This window comes from Lissotriton helveticus, chromosome 1_1, assembly GCF_964261635.1.
Source record: "Lissotriton helveticus chromosome 1_1, aLisHel1.1, whole genome shotgun sequence".
Taxonomy (NCBI): Eukaryota; Metazoa; Chordata; class Amphibia; order Caudata; family Salamandridae; genus Lissotriton; species Lissotriton helveticus.
In genome coordinates this window covers 1,811,934,969-1,811,957,127 of record NC_136057.1, presented here as the reverse complement: position 1 = coordinate 1,811,957,127, position 22,159 = coordinate 1,811,934,969, and the positions used below count along the sequence as shown (strand labels likewise).

The window sequence follows — 22,159 nt, the reverse complement described above, 5'->3', positions numbered from 1 at the left end:
GCCAATCAGCTTCGCTTCGCAAAGCTCCGTAACGCGAAAAGTACGCGAAGCGGTGCGCTGTTACAGATATATATCTTTTTTTGAACGTTAATTTCTCAAAATCCACTGAAGCACATATATTGAGACCTAGCAAAGGCACATCGGGCTACCAGTCCCTACAATTTTGCCAAGTTTCGTGCAAATCCATTCAGCCGTTCGATTATTATTATTATTATTTTTTTTTGCCCCGCGGGGCCCTTTTAAAACCTCCACATCAAACCTAGGGGGTCAGCGAGGATCTACTATGCCCCCTTATAGTTATTTCCCCCTTTGTTTTGACCTCCTCTTGTCTCTCGATCCTACCGAGAGACAAGATGGCGGCCGCTACGGACTGTTTGGAATGTTGACAGACGCCGGAGAACCAATCAGCTTCGCTTCACAAAGCTCCGTTGCGCGAAAAGTCCGCGAACCAGTGCGCTGCCCGGTCCGCTGTTACAGATATATATCTTTTTTTAAACGTTAATTTCTCAAAATCCACTGGAGCACATATATTGAGACCTACAAAAGGCACATCGGGCTACCAGTCCCTACAATTTTGCCAAGTTTCGTGCAAATCCATTCAGCCGTTCGGGCTAAAAGTGAGGCCAACCGCCCTATGGAAAACTCAATGTTAAAAACACGTTTTGGGACCCCCCTTTTTTCTCGGCCCCCACTGGACGAACCCCCCCCAAATTTTCAAGGGCTGCTCAGAAACAAAATGTGCCATTTTCCTGAAAATTTCAGCCAATTCCGTCCACAAACGCCAAAGTTATTAGACATAGAATTTTCAAAAAACCCATAGAGAAAAAATCCTAACTATATATACCTACTGGCGACCGCCAGTAGGTAATACATATACATACATACATGCATACGTACATAGTTACTCACCTGAAGACGAATGAAATACTCCAAGCACGAATTTCTAATGAAAGTAAATAAGCACAATATAAAAATGATGCAGCCTAATCAGTAACTATGTTTTACATTAGTTGTTCCAGTGTAACCCGAGATGCGCACCCATCAAGTAAGTTGGTTTGATCCAAGTTTGCAACCCGCCAGTGAATGGGCAATACATTCTGCCTGTTCTAAACCTGTGCTGTCACTGACAAGATGGTGGAATTTTTCTAGATCGTTGGATGATCTGCTGTTCTACATAATACGCTGCACATGGGATGGGGGCGGGAGGGACAGATCAGAAGGGACTGATCGTTGACGATGACACCATGTCTAAAGGGAGTTGTGCAAATAGCAGTGTGGGCAATAGGGGCTGCACCAGTGTATTTAATTCTCATATATGTAGAGTAGAGATGCTCAACTTCCCGTGACCCCACTGCTAAGAAGACACAAATATAAGAGAAAAGACTTTCTCTCGAAGTAATTAGGTTCTGTAAGGAGCATACAATTGAAAGTAATGCCTTCATTAATTATGCACAAGCATGTAATTAAACATCTTTTTTTCCCCGCCATGTCTAGAGGGAGGGTTGCTTTCATAGAAAAACACCAAACCTCAAATTGGCATTACCAATTACTGATTTGAAGAATTCTACTGGTTGACGAGCTTGGCGCTTGGCCTAAGCCCATAACAATAAGAACTCTTTTTCTGATCTTGCCAAATGATTCCATTTATTTGTATTATTTAAAACATGTAACATTACTGTCAAAAAATGCTCCACAGCTAAATAAAAGATGGGTATATTTGGTTGTGTATTCCAGTTCGATTTTACGCCGTAACCCTCTCTTTCAAATTCTATGTTTTATAATCAAAGTTAGGCATGAGTGTGTCTGACCCTTCTTTGCCCATATTTTGTTTTCCAGATTCAGATCTTTGCGGTAAGGTCGAACCCTCTTTCCTCCCCACGCCCTCTTCTAAGCAGACTCTTTTATTTGTGATCACACTAGTTGATTGCAACAGGTCTTGGCCACTTTAAACAATTATGCAATAAACAACTTCCTAACAATGAACCAGGAAAAAAAACGGTGTTTTTTATCAAGAGTTCTTATGCCAGAACATGGTTTGCTGAAGGTCAAAAACAGATAGGAACTGACACTTATAAGTATTTAAGCGTTTATTTTGGCTGCCCCTTGCTTTGGCAGGCTGAGACTGAACATAAGCAAAATGCACTTTATTCTCTGGGCGGCGCCCTGTGTTCTTTTAATGGACAGCTCGTAGACTTCTCAATGCAGCCTTAACTCCGGCTTATGGGGCTCAGACAGTTGCTTTACTTGTTTTGGGGATCTTTTTTGGATCCCAGATTGTCATTCATTGTTGGGGTGACTTGAAGGGCCTGTCTGAAGTCGGCTAATAGGCAGTGATGTAACACCAAACGATGCCCAACCCCCCCCCCACCGGCAGAATGGGATGAGGGGCCCTGAGTCTCCCACGTCATTGACCCTGGGAGGTGTGAGGGGGCCTGGGCCCTTGACATTGGGCCACCCCCTTCACCGCAGGGGCTGAAGGAGCCTCTGTTAGGTCTAAAAAATGAACACTGGTGCATCATTTTTAATATGGGAAAAAGTGATGTACTGGCGGCGCAAGGGTGTGTGTAAGTAAGACCCTTAGGGCCTCATTTATGGGTATTTTTCCGTAGGGCAGCGCAGTAAGGCAAAAGAAAAGGGCAGAAAGGCACAGTATCTATTAGATATGGTGCAATCCTGTCCATTTCCCCTGCACCGGTGCACAATAGGCTGCCGTGAGCCAACCCAGTCACCTTTGCACCATGGTGCAAGGGTGCCTGTGTTGCAGGAATGATTATTTTTGCACAGGAAGGGAAACCTTCCTGCACAAAAACAATCACAAGAGGTTTTTTCCTCGTTCGAAAAACAAAGAGAAATAAAGATATTTCTCCTTGTTGTGCCTCCCCTGGGGAGGAGTAAGTGTTCGGCGCTGCCTCAGGCTTACGATTTCTCATAAATTTGGGGTAGTGTCATGAATATTGCTGGGAATGCACCCAGCAACACCCATGGATTGCCCCTTTCACACAGTTTTCTGCATGAAAGGGGCACATATTTATAAGGCCATGAAAAGCCACTGTGGCCTTATAAATATGCCAGTGGCACATTGCGCCACTGGAACGTCAAAAAAGTGACGTTCCGGCGGCGCAGTAGTACTTAATTGGCTGGAGCTGGCAACCAAGTCGAGTGAGCGCCCTAGGCATCAATCTAATTACCAGTAGGCCCTATTGTACATGATAATAATCACATTCAGGAAAAGTCTGACATTGAAGTTTTTAGAAAATATCAGATGTGGTAATAATCCCATATTCTGAGTTTCTGGAGAATAACATAAGGATTTTGCAGGCACATGCATTAATGTTTTCCAATGATTATTAAGGAATCGCAATTAAGGAATTGCAAAAGCCTGTCCATGTAGGAATCACTATAAAATTAGTGATTCCCAAACATTTCTTAATTGCGACTCGCAAATTGCGAGTCGCAATTAAGGAATGCCTTCCCATTCATTCCTATGGGCCCACAGGCCCATAGGAATGAATGGGAAATTGCATGCGCAATTTGCGACTACCAATAGGTACTCGCAAATTGCCCATGCAATTTCAAGGGTGCAAGGGTGTCAAAAGGACACCCTGTTGCACCCCTGAAATTGATCTGTGCACGCATGTTGCGCACACACTGGGGCATGTGTGTGCATAACCTACAATTTTGAAAAATGCACTTTAGTGCATTTTTCAAAGTTTTTGCAAATTACCATCAAGTACAAATTGATGGAATTTTGCGCCCCCATTAACAAATTCGCAATTTGCGATTCCATCATGCATTGCATTTAAGGAATCGCAATATGCAATTCCTGAAATGCAATCGCAATTTAAGAAATCTAAATAATTTGTGATTTCTTAAATTGCGAGAGGCTGACTTATTGATGCATCGCAGAAGCCCTTTTTGCAGGCGCAAATGGACGATATTTGCGAATCGCACCGTTTGTGCTTGCAAAAACGGTTGATGCATGTGCCTGTTGGTGTTTATCCCATAAAAATCCACATGTCTCAGTCAAAACCGCGCCTGCCCCCCTTGTTAAATTCTGACAGCTTAACCTGCCGGAGTTTAACAAACGCTGCTGTCATTATCGCACTTGGTGGTAATTATCACACACAAGAAACTTCGCACTACTTATAATTGTGATCCCTGCGCACACAGTTTTTTTGGTGCAGGGATTACAATTTATGGGGCCGCTTGTAAACATGATACAGATCAACTTGGGATGTATGCTGGGATGAAAATGGTGAAGAATTGTAATGGGTCACTGATGGTTTGAACTGAACATTGAAAAGTAATTCATAATTGGTTTGCTTGTCTAAACTGTGGGTATACTTAACATCTGCTGTATGTCTACCTAAGTTTAATAAACAGAGTTTAAAAACAAATGTGGATTTCTGCAAAAAAACACACAATGCTAAAAACAACAAGGTAGATAGGCTACTGCTGTGTACTAAACCAACCTAGGTTTTATATCACAAAGCCTACCATCACAAACCAAATCTAAGAATAACTGGCAAAGCCAGTAGGTCTCACCTTTTTAACCGTTAGGCTTTACCAATGCATTTTGATGATGATGTTCAGCATCGTAAAAAAGCAAAATGCAAATGACAGCCGAGGTAAAGAAAAAAAGAAGACAAAGGTACAATGATGCGACCGGTGTTGCCTGTTGCATCAATCTATAGGCACATGTGCATACATACAGAATGTTGCCAGTGCCATTTTCCTTTTTAACATAATGATCCAAGATGGCGGACCACACATGGATTAGTAAATACAAATATGTAATTTTTTTGTAGCATGAAAGTGCAAAATAAAAATAAAAAAGAACAGTAGGGTGTGGGGGCAACAGAGGAGCGGGTGGACAGAGCTGGGGAGAGTTAGGTAGAAGCAGCACACGAGTGAGAGAGCACCAAAGGGGCCAGGGAAGAAACACACAATGGAGAGAACAACTGGGAGGATTTGGGTGGGTGAGTTCGATGGGGGAGAAGCACACGAGAGAGCATAATGGAGCGGGGATGCGGAGGTTTGGGGGCGAAGCACACAAAAGAGAGTGAGTAGAACATGAGAGAGCGACATGGAGCCTAGGTCAGTATTTTGCACGGGGAGAAACACAAGAGGCAGAGAGCTGGAAAACACATGCACTCTTATGGAGTGCTTAACCAAAAAGAAAAATCATAGTTTCCTGAAAATGAGCAGTGGAAGATTACAAATCAGCCAATCGAAAGGGCGGTGAAGAGTGTATGTGCCAACAGAGGGACAGACACATGAAGAGGAAGGCAATCCATTGAATAAGACACAAGCAAATTATAGTGACGATAAAGCCAGCCAGTGGTAAACTGTGGGTGGTATAAGCTCTCCCTAAGTTCACAATAGGTCTTTCACATTCAGACAGCTTGCACCGTCTGGTAGGCAAGCCTAAAACTGTTGAATACTAGAAATCACTAAGATTTAAGATACCACGTTTAGCACCTCTTGTTGCTTGACACTAATGGAGCTTGGGTGTGTGTTCCCCAAGAATAGAGATTGTGTTGGCTTTGCGAATCAGGAATTGCAAATTATACCCTACATTCTAAGGCTGTAGGGGTTTGCAAATAGTAATGTCAGGTCTGGGACGTGTATCCTGACCAGCCATTCGTTGTGAGCAGGGAGGCTGAAGTACTTTTATAAGATTTTAAATTCTCTTTCGTTGCGTAATTTTCAAAGCAACCATATCAGTACCTCATCGCCAATTATTAAAAAAGGCAAAAAGCTTATATATCATCCGAAAAATCGAATCTTAAACCAGGGCACATTTGTTGGCCTATGGATGTATCAGTTTAGATATGGTATTCATTTTTTAATACTCATCAGGAGGGATTTATCACTGGTGGCTCAGACGAACGTAACCCTTATTAACTGATCATTAATAATAAGGTCTCTTTTATCAATTAAAAAACCACGGAGGATCATCTGCCCATTCGTTTTTCAACGAATCAAAACAAACATTTTCTTAGAAAACTCTGTCCTGAAGAAGGTGAAGGAGATACATCTCACCGAAAAGCTGCGTCGACTTTTAGTTTTTTTGTGATGTATATCATAAATAATGTATTAGGAATATGATATGATTTTAACCCAAATATGACCACATTGTTTTAATTGTAATACATTTTTGATATTGTTACATTTGTTTTTTTATCTTTCTTAAGTATTTTGACCTACAATTTTTGTATGCTGCATAAGCGTTATTACTATGTAAAGTTACAGATTCAACATATGATCCAGAGATTTATACAAGTTGATTAGGGACTCACTTTGTTTTTTCAGGCCTGGGACTTGGACCACTGCCCATATCAGATACAACATCTATAAAGTATATTTTATGCCCTTTAAATAATAATAAGAATCGATCCTTTATTTTGGATATGTTGAAATACATTGACGTCTTTCTTGGAACTGTAAACTGAATTTATTGATGTTGTAAAGATTAAATGGTTAGTTATCAATCTTAAATAAACAAAAAATAAAAAATGAATCAAATCGTAAATGTAATGGAGCAAGTTTAACTGGTGATGTTTATAGGCAGAGTGGGTGATAGATAAAGTCCAAAGAAAATATTTAAGGTTGCAACTTTGGTTTCGTTTTTTTCTGCAGGTTACAAATGTAATCCCACCATTATGATGAGTTAAAGCTATTAAAACACAAAGAAATGTAAAACTCTCAACTAAGCACCTCGCGGATGACAATTGTTTTTCATAATAATCATAATCTTTCTCATAAGAGAATTGAATGGAAAATGTTATAGATTATTTATATAACTGCCTGTCTCTATTATTTGTTTTTTCTTTTAGCTTCCCACAGTGCTTGATAGTAGGTCCCCTGGTATTGATCTACAGTTTTGGGGGAACGTCTTTTCTAACATCTCAGATTCACTACAAGAGGTAAGCGTTCCATTAACTAAATTGAATCAAAGCTGAGTATTTAGGGCCAAGATTCGAATTTGCAAAGTCTGAAAATTCATTGATCAAATATGTAGTCCTGAGGTTTTCAATCCACTAGAAAATAAAACAAAGTCAGGCTTTTGAGGACATCCACAAAGAATATGTATGAGAAAGATTTGTTTACCATGAATATCAGGAGGGATTATTTTGCATATTTGTTGATGATCTTGAAAACCAAAATTTCTTTCACTGTGTTATGGGATGACAAGCTCAATTTTCAAAAAATGTCAAAACAAAGAAAAACATTTGTAAAAGCAAAAGAAACCATATGTAAAATCTGCCATTCTTGACTATAGATGCCATGTTTCCAATATACAGTTATTCTCACAATCGGCATTTTATAGCTCACAATTTGGCCCCTCAATCAACTGAAATTTCATTACCTCCTCATCATTTGCTTGTCCACGTTCCTGCATCATGAGGTGTGTCTCCCACCTGCAGTTAGCCACCCCACAGCCCACCTAAAGAAAAAAATGTAAGCTCTACCCATTCCTGTTGGGCCAATATAAGACCACATCTACTCAGAAACCTCCTGTTCTGTGTGTCTCCTTTGAGAGGCAGTTATCATGTGTCTCCTGTCTCTGCATGGGAGTTACTGCCTAGCTTGTGGGCCTTGTTTAGACTTTTCCTGCGTTTCTGTGGACCGGATTGTTTTCCTGACCCTTGCTGAATTCCTAACTCACGGTCTATTCACAGCCTGTTTTATGCTGGCATTGAGAGTACCCACGCCACCCTGATGGAAACCAGCGTGAGCTAAGGGGGAAAACAGTTGGGTCTGCTATGTGCCCAAAGTCTAAAGTGTGACAAAAAAAGAAAGGTACGAAAAGAGAAACAGGTGTAAAAAGGTAATATATGGAAACCGCGCACCAAGGGTGTTGTTGGAAGTGACCAGTCTCACCCAGGGAAGAATGGCTGGGTGTGGACCTTCCCTGTGTGTGCTCCCTGCTGGGCTTGCGACTGGCGTGGGCCTGTCTGTTGAGCGGTGTTTGATTCCCTTTGCTGGAGGAAAGGGGAGTGCCGCATTTCCCTTTATTTTCTTCCTGGGGTGTGGGCTGGACTTGGGATTTCCAATCTCTTCTGTGCACCTCCTTTTGGCGTTTGTGTGACCCGGTTGACCTTCTTGGCTTTTTTGGGGCTTTGTGGTACTCTTAAGATGTTTGGTCCTGCTCTTTGCCCCTACCTTATGGTTTTGGTTGTTGGGGTTGTTCTTCATGGTGATGCTACGCAACACTGAATGACTGTCTATACTGCATGACTCAGGGGGTGAGCCTAAGCCCTCTTTTGAGTGTTCCTTCTGGGTTTGGGACATATGGTATTCCTACCCTTTGTGCAGTACTGAGGCCCCTACACTGACAGACAGGTGGTTGTCCCTCATATGTCTTTGTGCGTGAGGCCAAATTGAGTTTACCCCATGCTCTCTGCTGCCCTTGGGTCTTGCCGGATATGTGATAGAGCGCGCGAGGTCACCCAGCCAATGATTTCGCCGTTTCCGGCTTCAGGGCCCATATATTTTCAATTCACACTATTCATTGACCAGGCGACTTCACGGGCTGCTACCAATTGTGTGTGTGTTCCCTACTGTTATTACTTAGTGTACCCGACTTACCATCCACCGACACGGGTACCTATGACTTCAATGGATCAGGGGCCTAGCTGTAAAAGGAAAGGCAGCAAATGCAATTTCAAAATGACATTCAATACTGTTGTAAATGACCACGGACAACTGGAAGTTTTAAAATGTTTATCTAAAGTTCGTTTTCTGAAAGCATGAGATTTACAAGAATAAGGCAATCGATAATCAAGATAATGAAAAGTACATAACTATAGAGAAATAAAGTCAGGGTAATCATTTAAATGCAATAATGAGATGCAAAGGAAATATGCTATGCATTCAAGGCAGGAATTCTTTAGAAAATGTAAATAAGGTCGGTCTAGACCATATCAGAAAATGACAAACTGCAATGCAAAATATGATTTCTAAAAAGTAGGGTAACATGGGAACATATCAAGAAAAATTATGCAAATGACTTTACGTTTCAATAGTTTGCGGCAAAAAGCATGGAAAAATCAACGTATGCAAGATGTCTCTTTATTTGAGCAAAATACAGAAATATAGAAAGATGCAAGTTTAAAGAACTTAGAGCAGTATTTACCTAGACTGGTGTGGAAACCAAACCCTGGCCACGGGTCAGTTAAGGACAGGAAACCCTCAAGGAAGGATACCCTTCAAAGGACAGCAGGTGCAGAATGGACACCCCGGACAGGACAGGATACCCTCAGATTAGGAATCAGGACAGGACCTCAGGACAGGTCAGCAAAACCCTCAGGACAGGACCGCTCAGGACAGGACCACACCCGCAGTTTGGAAGCAACGCCTGCGTTCCACCCTCTCTGCAGCTATCGATCAAGACCCCGATTGGATCAGCGAACTCCCAGCAAAGTGCTTTGCCAGCACTTTAAGGTTCAGTAGAACCTTAGTCTATGGTCAATTTCGGACAGAGTGCTCCGCAGCGCTCTGTATCTTCAGTCACCTATTGAATACGATGGGTCAGTGACAGGTCAGCTAAACCAGACAAGTCGGACAATTCCCTAGGTGAACCCAGGGTAGATATACTGTTTGGGACAGGGTACCACCCCCCAAATGTTGCAAAGTGTCAGAATTCCCAATTTCGATTGATCCTAAGGTAGGCTTTGGGTAACACACCAATCATAACAGTCTATTTAGATGCTACATTTACATATTTGGGTACCGCCTAGCGAGATTGGGGTTCCCATGAGAAATTGTGCAGAAATACGAGTGACAATTAACATTGTTGCCGAGCTAGGACAATTGGCTCCGTTTTCCTGGGTTTTTCAGGTCAGTTCTCAGGAGCATCTTGCCCATCACTGCCAGCTGGCTAAGTTCCATCAGCCAAAGTTGTCAGGTCCCTGGAAAGGCGATCATGCGCAGAAGGGACCTCCAAGATGGCTCATCAGTACAGACAGACCCCCATTCCCCGCGGTACATGAAAAGTAAGCGAGAACAAATTAATACATAGAAATAACGTTATGAAAACACATCATTTGGTTTTGAACTTTCAACTTATCACTACAAAATATACTTATGCAGTCTAAATGTTAGCTACATATAACATACACAAGAGCAGTGGCACGAGCAGTACCACGTTGTAGGCAAAGCTATGAATTACGCATGCGCATAAATTTCCCTCCACTTCTGCAGACCCGTCAGGACACGTGAGTGTGGCTGACGCATGCGCAGTAACTAAATACAAGCGGCGGCCATATTTTACGGACACGGATTAAAATCATTAGGAATACACATAGGCAAGCTTCTTAATCCTTATTCAAACTAAATATATACGTTAGTAAGACGTACACTTATTACCTTGTTACACATAGACGAGGTTCATGACTTCGGCAAGGTCGCAAAATATGCGAAGCTTTGCTTCATCAACCCCCTCTTTGATGATATTTACTATCATCACAAAATAAATGGAACCAGATGCCAACTTTTCTTTCACACTTTATACAGTTCTATCTCTTCTAGCAATCGCTCCAGCTTTTCTCGTTCAGTTTTGGTAGGGTGAGAATTCTTCACCTTTTTATAGATCTGATTATTCATCTCTTCTAATTCGAGCTCATCCACACTCCGTTTCACTTCTCTTGTATTTACTTCTCTTGCATTCACTTCATACTTCTTTGTGTGCTTGCGGCATTTGCAACAGACAAATATGAAAAATAGGATGAGACCTATAATTCCAATTGCATCAGTACTTTGAGCAATAAGCCTTTACCTATACTAGCGAACCAATGACCTACATTTGAGAGACCATCTACCAGTCTCTTCCAGGCACTATCAACCTCGAGTGGTCTGAGTTCCTTTGCCAAATTAGTAATGTTTCTCACATATCTTTTGAGCTGCACACTTTTGTCCGGAATATAAGTGCAACAATGTTGCGCCTTCAACATCCGGCAGACTCCGCCCTCTTTCGCCAATAAGGTATCAAGAGCAAGTCGATTCTGCAAAACCATTGATCTGATCGCAACCATTTCGGTATTAACCAGCAGAAATCCATGAGCTGTCTCAGTCGACAACACATCCACTATAGTGGACAATTTGCAAATTCTGTGAGTGTTCAGAACCACTCCCACTCCAGGTATCAGTGCACTGAAAATACTACCCATAATTTCACCTATACTTTCTCTTTTACTACGCACTAAGCCATTAGTATTTTCACTGCTTCCAGCAACTCCATTCACATGGTATATTTTCGGGAAGACAATGCCAAAATAGCAACTTCCATACCAGTGATCCGGCAATTTGAAATAAGCCTTGTCCCCACAAATATAATAAATTCCAGGAAACACAGGCTCTGACCCATTTTTGAAACCCCAACCTCCAATTACCTTGTAATTATGTTCGCATTCACTGGAACCAATGAAAATGTTATTATAATAGCTAGTCTTCTCGCGGTGAAGACATAGCTTGCCTTTCTTTTCAAAATCCAGCAACAGAGCAGGACCCGCCCCACCAGTTGAGGTGCCTTCCATGTTCTCTGCCCACTTTGGCCTTTTCTGACTTTCGTCATTAGCCTTCTTTTGTATTTTAATTCTCCTTTTCTCTGCCATGTTTAGGAACATCTTTTCCTGCTCATGCAAAGAACAAGTCAAGTTATCTCTGTGTGCGTCAGCTATGTCGATATTACCTATGGTTAGGAAGTAATCTCCCATGTATCGTATTGCGTCACTTTTGGTATGTACAGGATTCAAGTTCCCACGTATAGGAAGCTCAGAAAAGATCACGTCATTATTAGAGTAATAGTACTGTAACGGTCCTCTTTTGTAAAATAAACTAGCTAAAATGCTACAGGAGATTCCGTATGTCAGCGGTAAGTGATGGTATGTCACGCCTTCAGCTACAGAGGTAGGTAGCTTCATGCAGACATAGCAATCTTCAATTTCCATAGTCTCTACATAGTGTATTAACAAGTTTGCAAAAACATTTAAGCGTGTCCTGTTTTTGATTCTATGATAATGTAGTTCTTCCTCATCTGATGCTTCTAAGTCTTGTTTTGTTTGTCTCAGTGCTCTCTCATGTCTAGCTACACTCTGTGTTGTCAGCTCTTCACTGTCAGTATTTACAATTTCAGTAGGGACAATATTAGTATCTTTGCTTACAGCAAAGGGAATGAAAATGGTTAGTCCTATCCAGAGTAATATCAGGACAACTATACTACAGACACATACCTTGCAGCATGTTTTGCAACAGCTGCGACTAGGTCTACCATTCACGTTTGAATCAGACATTTTGGCTTCAGAAGAAGTTTCTCAACCCCTCTTTGTGTCTCTACACAAGTATCTTACTTTGTGCAAATTCACGGTGGCTCTTCTTCGTCAGAGTACTCAGGGACGGGCTCTCCGTCGCTTACGTCAGTGATATCGAGATCTTCAAGTTCTTCTAACACAAGTGTCCATTCAGGTGACTTGTACTTTTTGTTTTGTCTCTTTATCCGATCACTCCTTCTTTTGGAAGTGTCTTCTGGTTGTTCTGCTATACGAGCACTTCTCCTTTCTTCTGCACGTTTTTCTTCTACTGTTTTTATTCTCAATCTCAATTTCTTTATGTATCTAGGCTCAAGATGCTTTCTTTTCTTAAGTCTTTTGGTTGGTACTTGGACTTCGTTTTCTTCCCTTGCCCTCTTATTTTCATTAGCTTGTGGCAATTCTGCTTCAGTTTCTTCTTCTTCTATCTGACTAATTCCAGGGCTAGCATCTGTTTCTTCTGCCTGGGTACTAATCTGGCCTTGTTCAGGTAAATTGTGTGTTTGCTCTTCAAGTGTCTCTGACTCTGTTTCCTGAACACGTTCTTCTAATTCTATCTGATCCTGTTCAAGCACTTCGATCTCTGGACTTTCTTCTGCTCGAACTATTACACTATGTCTAGTCTGTCCCTTCCCGATATCAGGTGTCAGTGGAGGAGTATCAATCACTTGTTCTGTATTCCTCTCTTGTTCAGGATCCTTCACTTGTTCAGTATCGGGCACTTGTTCAGTCTTATTCACTTGTTCTGTATCAATCACGTGCTCTGTCCCTGTCTGACCTTCTCCTTCCTCAGTTTTGATGTGAATCTCAAGAGTCTGAGGTTCTTCGCCTGTGCCTTGCTTTTCCTCTCTAGTCCACTCTCTACCTTCCCAAAGTCGTTCACTTGTTCGGATGGGGTCTTCGGTGAGATCAATCAAGGGAATCCACTCTTCTGGCCATATGCTAGGCAGCTCGTCTTCAGCTACTTCTGGCTCAGCTTCCTTAACCCCTTCAGAAGGCTGGGCTCCTGGTAGTTCGTTGTCAACTATTCTTGAGCCAACGTCTGCTGATTCTGTAGCTCGACTGGTACTGGGCTGTACGTCGTCAGCTACTTCTGGTCTGGCTCCTGCAGAGTCCTCTGCTGGACGCCCTTCCGCTTCAGGCACTTCGTCTGGTGGTACCTTCTGGGTGTGGCTGGCGTGTATCCAACGCGGAACCCCTGCACACTTGACTGCTGTGGTAGTAACCAGAATCACCTGACGTTTTTCTCCCCACCTTGGCTCCAGGCAGCTCTTCCGAGTATGCTTCTTTATCTTCACCCAGTCCCCCGGGACCAGTTTGTGGAGAGGAGTCGTTGGATTGAGGATGGCGTCTTCTCCGATCTGGCGAGAGATAGAACGCACTTGGTCACCCAATCTCTTGCAGTATTCAAGCACCAAATCATCAGTAATACTCAACAGTTTGCTTCCAGGCACCCATGCTTGTCTCATCACTCTTCCCATAATGATTTCATGGGGACTTAGGCCTGTCTTGCGATCAGGAATACTTCTGAGTCCCATCAGGACCAAGGGTAGGGCCTTCACCCAGGTCAGTTTAGTTGCATCACACAGTTTTGCTAGTCTGTTTTTGATAGTTCCATTTATTTGTTCCACTACTCCAGAAGCCTCTGGACGGTAGGCACAGTCAAGCTTTTGGGAAATTCCAAAGGCCTTACACAGTTCGTCGATCACTGCATTCTGAAAATGTGAGCCTTGATCTGATTCAATAGTGACTGGAACCCCGAACCTAGGTATCAGTTCTTTTAATAAACACTTAGCTACTGTTTTTGCGTCATTTTGGGGAGTAGGGAAAGCTTCCACCCACTTTGAAAATAAACAGATCATGACAAGGACATATCGTTTCCCTTCACAACGGGGCATGGTGATGAAATCAACCTGTATCCTTACAAAGGGACCCCCAGACCTCCCAATTTTCCCCAGTTCCACCACAGTCCTCTTCCCTGGGTTCATCTTTTGACATGACAGGCACCTCTGGCAGAGGGACTCTGCTACTTTCCTGAACTTTTTACTGTACCAAGTCTGTTGGAACACTAGAATCATGGCGTCCCTACCAATGTGTGATCCTTCATGTATCAACCTCGCCATTGTGCTAAGTAAGTGTCTAGGCAACACAGGCATACCAGTTCGACCTAAAATGACACCATCCTCACGTCTTGGTCTACACCCATCGTCCTTCCACTTCTCTCTTTCTTGCCAAGGTGCCGCCTGCTGCCACTCTTTCACTTCATCCCATGTAGGCACTTCCTCAAACACTTGAAGTTGGCAGCTGGTTCCCGGCCCCCCTCGTTTTGGATTTACAATATACCGATCTCTTGCGCACCATTGGGCCACTCGATCAGCATAATCGTTTCCCAGTGATACCTTGTCCATGCTCTTCTTATGAGCAGCACATTTTACCACTGCCAGTTCCTTTGGTAACTGGATTGCCTCTAAAAGGTCCTGAACAACTTTTCCATTTCGAATAGGGGTACCTGATGAAGTCAGGAACTCCCTCTGTAGCCACAACTGGCCAAAGTCATGCACAACCCCATAACAGTACTGACTGTCAGTATACACTGTTATGCGTATGTTCTTCCCAATTTGGCAAGCTTTTATCATAGCAATCAATTCGGCTACTTGTGCAGACTTGATGTGATATAGATAACCTGCTTCCTCAATTTTCTCTAGGGACACTACTGCATAGGCAGCACTCAGGCCTCCTTGTTCATGCCTTAGACATGAACCATCTACAAATAGTTCTTTATCATGCACAGGCAATGGCGTTTCCTTTATGTCTGGGCGTGGCTTGGTATTGAATTCTGTTAGATCAATACAATCATGTTCATCATCCACCCCCCCTTCCATATCCTTTGGGTCGGGGAGTAAGGTGGCTGGGTTCAGAATACTGCACCTAACAATGTTTACATTTGCAGCACCCACAAGAATCCTCTCACATTTAGTCAGCCGACTAGGGGTGAGATACTGAGTTTTTGTTCTGGTCAACAAAATTACCACTCCATGCGGAACATACACAGTTACCGGATGTCCCATGACAATTGACTCACTCTGTTCTAAACTGGCACAGGTAGCAGCTACTGCTTTCAGACAACCTGGTAATCCAGCAGCCACTGGATCTAAGGTGGCAGAGAAATATGCCACAGGCCTTCTCGTTGTGCCATGTTCTTGAGTTAGGACTGACAATGCGCAATTATCGCGAGTGTCACAGAATAGGGCAAACTCTTTGGAATAGTCTGGCATCCCTAATGCAGGAGCAGTACACAGACAATCTCGTAGTTTGGTGAAGGCTGTTAAGCTTTCATCATCCCATTCTACAATCTCGGGTGTTCCTCTCTTAGTCATTTTTATCAAGGGCCTGGCTAGGACTGCAAATCCCAGAATCCACTGCCTGCAGTATCCTATCACACCCAGGAACATTCTTATTTCTTTCTGAGTACGGGGCAACTGCATCTTTTGAATTATTCTCACTCTTTCCGATGTCACTTTTCTGACACCTTTTTCTATCTGGTGCCCCAGATATTTCACCGATTTTGCACAAAACTGTAACTTGTCAGGGGACACTTTATGTCCCTTTTCACACAGGTGATTCAGTAGGGCAATGGTGTCAATCACACAATCCTTATGACTTTTAGACGCCACCAAGAGGTCGTCTATATATTGCACTAAGACAGAGTTCCCAGGTAGGACTAAAGTTTCCAAACATTTTTTCAAGATCTGATTAAAGATAGAGGGGCTCTCTGTATACCCTTGAGGGACCCGGTTCCAGCAATACACGTGACCTTCGAAGGCAAATGAGAAAAGAAATTTGCTATCTGGATGCAAGGGAATGGAAAAGAATGCATGACACAAGTCTATCACGGTGAACCACTCAGCATCCCAGGGAATCTGATACAGAATCACTGCTGGATTCGGGACAATAGGGCAACAGGGAACTACTATTTTGTTGACTTTTCGTAGATCCTGTACTACTCTGTACTTGCCACTAGGCTTCTTGATACCCATAATCGGGGAGTTACATGGACTACTCATTACCTCCTGTATGATGTTTCCTTCTAACAATTTCTGTATTTCCACAGCAACACCAGCTTTCACTTCTGCATTCATTCTGTAGGGTTTAGTATTGGGGTATACTGCATTGTCCTTTATTGCTATCTGTATGGGGTCCACATTTTTCATTAACCCTACATCTTTCCCGGTAAAGTCCCACACCTCTGGCTTTACTGCTTCTTGGAGTTCTTTGGGCAAATCCTGCATGGTCATTCGTTTAATTTCCGAGTCAGGTCTGACTAACATTAATTTATAAATGCCGTCTTCATCTGGAGTCTGAATTTCCACACCCTTTGGTGTGCAAAAGATGGTACAGTTCATTTTGCACAGCAAATCACGTCCCAGCAAGTTCACTGGACTGATGTCGCAAACGACAAATCTATGCATTTCCTTAAAGTTTCCAATTGAGATCTCCATGGGCTTGGTAACAGGAGTACTAATCAATTGATTAGATACACCCACTACTTGGATGGCTTCTCCCGAGAGGGGTAGGTTTGGAACGTCCACTGTTCTCACAGTAGAACGGGTAGCGCCAGTGTCCAACAGAAAGGTGACATCGTTTCCGTCAACCTTTCCTTCAATGTATGGTCCGGACTGGTCTACCGGCAAGGAGGCGCTAAGTACGCACTCCTCGTCCTCCCCTCTCAGGCCCCGTCAGTACTGGACATCACAAAGGAAGGTATCATTTAGAAGATACTGCGAAGTTGCTGCATTTCTGTTCTCATTGCTCTCCCAGACTTCTATCTCATCTCCCTCTGCCTGTTTTCCCCTGTATACTTGCTTTGGTGCTCGGGGCACCTGAACTGTTTTTACCTGTGGTTGAGTCTTTCTTGGTCTCTCTTTCTGCGTCTGTGGAGTTAAATCAGGAGTTTTGGGGTTATCTTCGGGCAAGTAAGGACACTCGTTACGCCAGTGTCCAATTTCGCCGCACTGATGGCAGGGAAATTTCTTCATAGCCTCCTCCCTGCTCATTTTGGGCCGGGGCTTGCCTCCTCCCCCTCCCCCAGGGCCTTCGTTCTTTGCATTTTTGACCATGTTACTCAACTGCTTTTCCTGCTGTTCTGCGAGCTTCACCTGAGCCCACATCACTTTTTCCTTGAGAGCCTTTTTCTTTTCTGCCATCTCGTCCTCGCAGTACTTTGCGTACCGCAGGACCTCGTCTACCTTTTTGGAGTGCCAACAGATTTTGTTATCTTTTATCCACTGACAAATTTCAGGTCTTAAACCGTTTACAAACCTGTAAATGAAGTGCGTCATGTCCTTCATCTCGATGTTATCTATACCACTGTATGTTTTAAACACCTGCAACAGCCTTTCATAATAGGAGTGCACTGTCTCCTCTCTTTCCTGCGTTGTTCTATCTATCCTGGTCCAATCCGTTTCCTTAGCTGGCACCTTTAGTTTCAGATGCTGAATTACTTGTTCATATTTTCTCATCACTTCTTTCGATGGTTCCCCTGTTTCTTTATCTCTTGTATACTCCTCACTAGGCCAGGCTATGGCTATTTTACACTCGGTCCATAGATCGACCGGGACCACAATATCGAAAAACCCATCCAGGTCTTTCCACAGGCATTTCTGCACCTTTACGAACCTTTCCACTTGCCGGTACCATTCAACCGGCTTCTCGCGCAGTTTCGGAAAATCGTTAGTAAAGGACACAATATCCTGTCTGGACCATGGAACGTGCACATACCTCCCACCTGGTACTTCACGCATGGGGCATAATGTTTCGGGTTTGTCTACTTCTCTCAGAGGGAACTCAGGGGTAGCTTGTCTTGATCGGGCCTCATCTTTCTTACGTTCCCACCTCGTTTTCCACCTTTCCACGTCTCCCCATTTTTGCAAAACTGCAAGCAACTCTTTAATCTGCAACTTCCTCCCTGACACATTCAAGTTCTCTAAATCCTTATCTGAGAACTCAGCTCGGTATGGTTTCTGCAAGGGCTTCGATCTCGATATATCTATCCCCATACTAGCTGCAGTGTCGGTCAGTTTTTCGTGGAGCACCCTGGTACTTCTGGTAAGGCTTTTACACATGAACAGCAATTCTTCTTCAGAATAGGTGTTTAATCTGTCTAACCCCACATTTCCTGCCATCAATTCCTCTATTTCTACCCTCAGCTTATAGAGGTCTAAAGGTTTCGTTTGCGGAGCCTGTTTTTCTAAATCACGACTCCAATTTTCAATCTCTTCTGGCGTTACCAAGGAAACACTCCTAGTCCCTGTTGCTGATTCTAATTTAATTTCTTTCGCATCAAAAGGATTATGCCTCTTCTGCACTCCCTTTCCGGTCTGTTTGTTTGGTAGATCCAAGAACACCACTTCGGACTCACACTCACTGGACTGATCGTCTATCAGTAGGGGCTCTTGCCTCGGCGGGGCCATTATCGGGTTCATAACTGGAGGGTTCAGACCTCCTTGATTATTCCCGTACAACGGAACCACTGGTCCGATTGTTACCGGAATAGTCAAAGCTTCAGGACTGGTATTTAACTGGGAGATCTTCTGAATTATTTCTGTCCTCTGTCTAGCTAGGGCCTCTTGCTCCCTTTCATCTAGTACTCTTCCTAATGTCCGGTCAGGTATCATCTGTGGGGTCAGGTGAGGGGTAAGACTCGGGGCGGTAGGATGCGTTTCACTTGGTCCCCCACCATAATTTGGTTTTGGGAACAAAGTTCCTGTGCCAAATGACCTACGCTCTTCCCCATATGGAGGCTGCAAAAAGGGTACCCCTGAACCTACTGGCTTTTCTTCGTTCTCATAAAGAGGTCTGGGGTAAAAGAGCGTTTCACGGGAATATTTTTCCTCCGGGTTCACGGGCATACTGGGATATATATTTCGTACTTCCGGGGGCTCGGGCTTCTCGAAATAGGGCAATACCTGGCCCCCTCCCCCCCTACATAGGGATCTGTCCTCCTCCTTAATAGATGGACGCTGGAGATTCTCTCCTGCACTGGAAGGTCGGGCTCCTTCATTATAAGGGGGCGGACTTCTCGTAAAGATGTCATCTAACAATTCATCATCTGACTCTCCAAGGGCTCCCCAATGCTTACACTTTTCTGTCCTTTTTTCTCCCCCCGACGGGGTACATGCTGGCATCATAGGAAACACAGACCCTCAACAATCATGCTCTGCCTCCACTGTTTCATCCTCTTGTCCCTAGTCTCCTGTTTCAGCCTTGGGTACCACTTGGTCAGACCTTTGTCCATCCGGGGTTTCTCCCTTTCGAAAGCCTCAATTTCCCATTCCTCTAATGCCTCATACTGCGTTAGTCTCGGTCTGGGATGTAATTCATTCATGCGGGTTCTCAAATTGAATAAAATCCTACCATTGAAGGTACCGTCTAACGGAAAAGCCAATACTCCATCATCTTTTGTGTACCTTACCCAATTCTCCAACCACACACAGGTATTGTACCCTCGGTCAAACATCATGAATGAGGCAGGAGTATTCGGTGGCGGGATAGTAACGCCCTCTCTAGACTTAATCGGGTTGTCCGTTTTGAAGAAATTCTTTACCCTGCTTACAAGGGACATCTTTCTCTTAGCTCCGTACATAATATCGTATCTATTAGCTTTCCACTGATCCCTCTCAAACCCTTGGTTTCTTGGATCGGGTCTAGTCTCTGGACAATACGAGTGCCACATACAATTTCTACGCTTAACTCTGTTTACAAAGTCACCTCCAATCAGAACGCGTCTTGCAATTTCGTGCGACCAATGAGGTGCACGCGTTCAAATAATTTTGGCCAATGGGTGCGCGGCCCCTTCGTGAGACAGTTCTCACTCCTCGGCGCTTCACCCCTCCTTTACAATTTCAGCCCCGCTACCCGCCCGCTGTTTCTACCAATCCCAGCGCGGCACGGAGTGACGTCAGAGGCGCTTCGCGACTGACTCCCTCCCTTCACAAGGTAACGGAAACTTTCTTTCCTTTAAAGTGCTCAGTGCTTGGTTATTTTACAACAAATACACATTCACCACAGTGCTCAAGTGTCTAGACAGAAAAGATTTCTTTTACTGCAAGTAAACTACTTCCATTTACTTTTCACGCGCTGCGGGCAGATCTCTTCCGCCTACCCTTCACTCTAGCATCGGTGAACCTGTTATTCCCCTAAACTCATCCACTTCTTTCCGGGATATATCCGAGTCTAAGGTTTCCCAGCGGACCCCTTTGCTTTCACCCAAGCTCCGATTAACCTGCTACTCTTCCGATGTGACCCTTACTAGGTTACGCCACTATGGGAATTTTGCCAATGAACCTCGTTACTGACATTTATTCACACATATATTCAGAAAAACCCTAGTTAGTGCTTCCCGGTTATCCTAACCTGCACCTAACTTTCCTTAAGCCTGTGACCTCAGGACAATGGATTCTATTCACCACTTGCCCTTTCAATTCCCCGGGGAGTTCGGACAACAAGAAACAATACGGTTTACAAATGCATGGATTAATACATATAACAATATAAGAACAAGAATAATAACAATACAACAATTCATGAATTTCAGCAGCGTATTCACAAGAGAGTGATCGGTTCCCTCGCAACAGCCGCTCTTATAGCAGCATTAATGTACTAGCAGCTTCCGACTTAACTAGTCTAACCTTTAGCTAGTCCCTAACCATCCTCTGATCTACCAGAAAACTGATAGAGCGCGCGAGGTCACCCAGCCAATGATTTCGCCGTTTCCGGCTTCAGGGCCCATATATTTTCAATTCACACTATTCATTGACCAGGCGACTTCACGGGCTGCTACCAATTGTGTGTGTGTTCCCTACTGTTATTACTTAGTGTACCCGACTTACCATCCACCGACACGGGTACCTATGACTTCAATGGATCAGGGGCCTAGCTGTAAAAGGAAAGGCAGCAAATGCAATTTCAAAATGACATTCAATACTGTTGTAAATGACCACGGACAACTGGAAGTTTTAAAATGTTTATCTAAAGTTCGTTTTCTGAAAGCATGAGATTTACAAGAATAAGGCAATCGATAATCAAGATAATGAAAAGTACATAACTATAGAGAAATAAAGTCAGGGTAATCATTTAAATGCAATAATGAGATGCAAAGGAAATATGCTATGCATTCAAGGCAGGAATTCTTTAGAAAATCTAAGTAAGGTCGTTCTAGACCATATCAGAAAATGACAAACTGCAATGCAAAATATGATTTCTAAAAAGTAGGGTAACATGGGAACATATCAAGAAAAATTATGCAAATGACTTTACGTTTCAATAGTTTGCGGCAAAAAGCATGGAAAAATCAACGTATGCAAGATGTCTCTTTATTTGAGCAAAAGACAGAAATATAGAAAGATGCAAGTTTAAAGAACTTAGAGCAGTATTTACCTAGACTGGTGTGGAAACCAAACCCTGGCCACGGGTCAGTTAAGGACAGGAAACCCTCAAGGAAGGATACCCTTCAAAGGACAGCAGGTGCAGAATGGACACCCCGGACAGGACAGGATACCCTCAGATTAGGAATCAGGACAGGACCTCAGGACAGGACAGCAAAACCCTCAGGACAGGACCGCTCAGGACAGGACCACACCCGCAGTTTGGAAGCAACGCCTGCGTTCCACCCTCTCTGCAGCTATCGATCAAGACCCCGATTGGATCAGCGAACTCCCAGCAAAGTGCTTTGCCAGCACTTTAAGGTTCAGTAGAACCTTAGTCTATGGTCAATTTCGGACAGAGTGCTCCGCAGCGCTCTGTATCTTCAGTCACCTATTGAATACGATGGGTCAGTGACAGGTCAGCTA

General features: G+C 43.5%; 1 protein-coding gene across 1 annotated transcript in view; it reads left to right on the top strand.

The window, feature by feature from the left end:
* ABCA4 (ATP binding cassette subfamily A member 4) overlaps nucleotides 1-22,159 on the top strand; it is a 1,114,059-nt gene that overhangs the window by 267,544 nt on the left and 824,356 nt on the right. Inside the window, exon 7 of the mRNA XM_078650330.1 lies at nucleotides 6,840-6,929. Within this exon, the coding sequence (XP_078506456.1) occupies nucleotides 6,840-6,929 (90 nt within the window). The remainder of the gene's footprint in view (nucleotides 1-6,839; nucleotides 6,930-22,159) is intronic.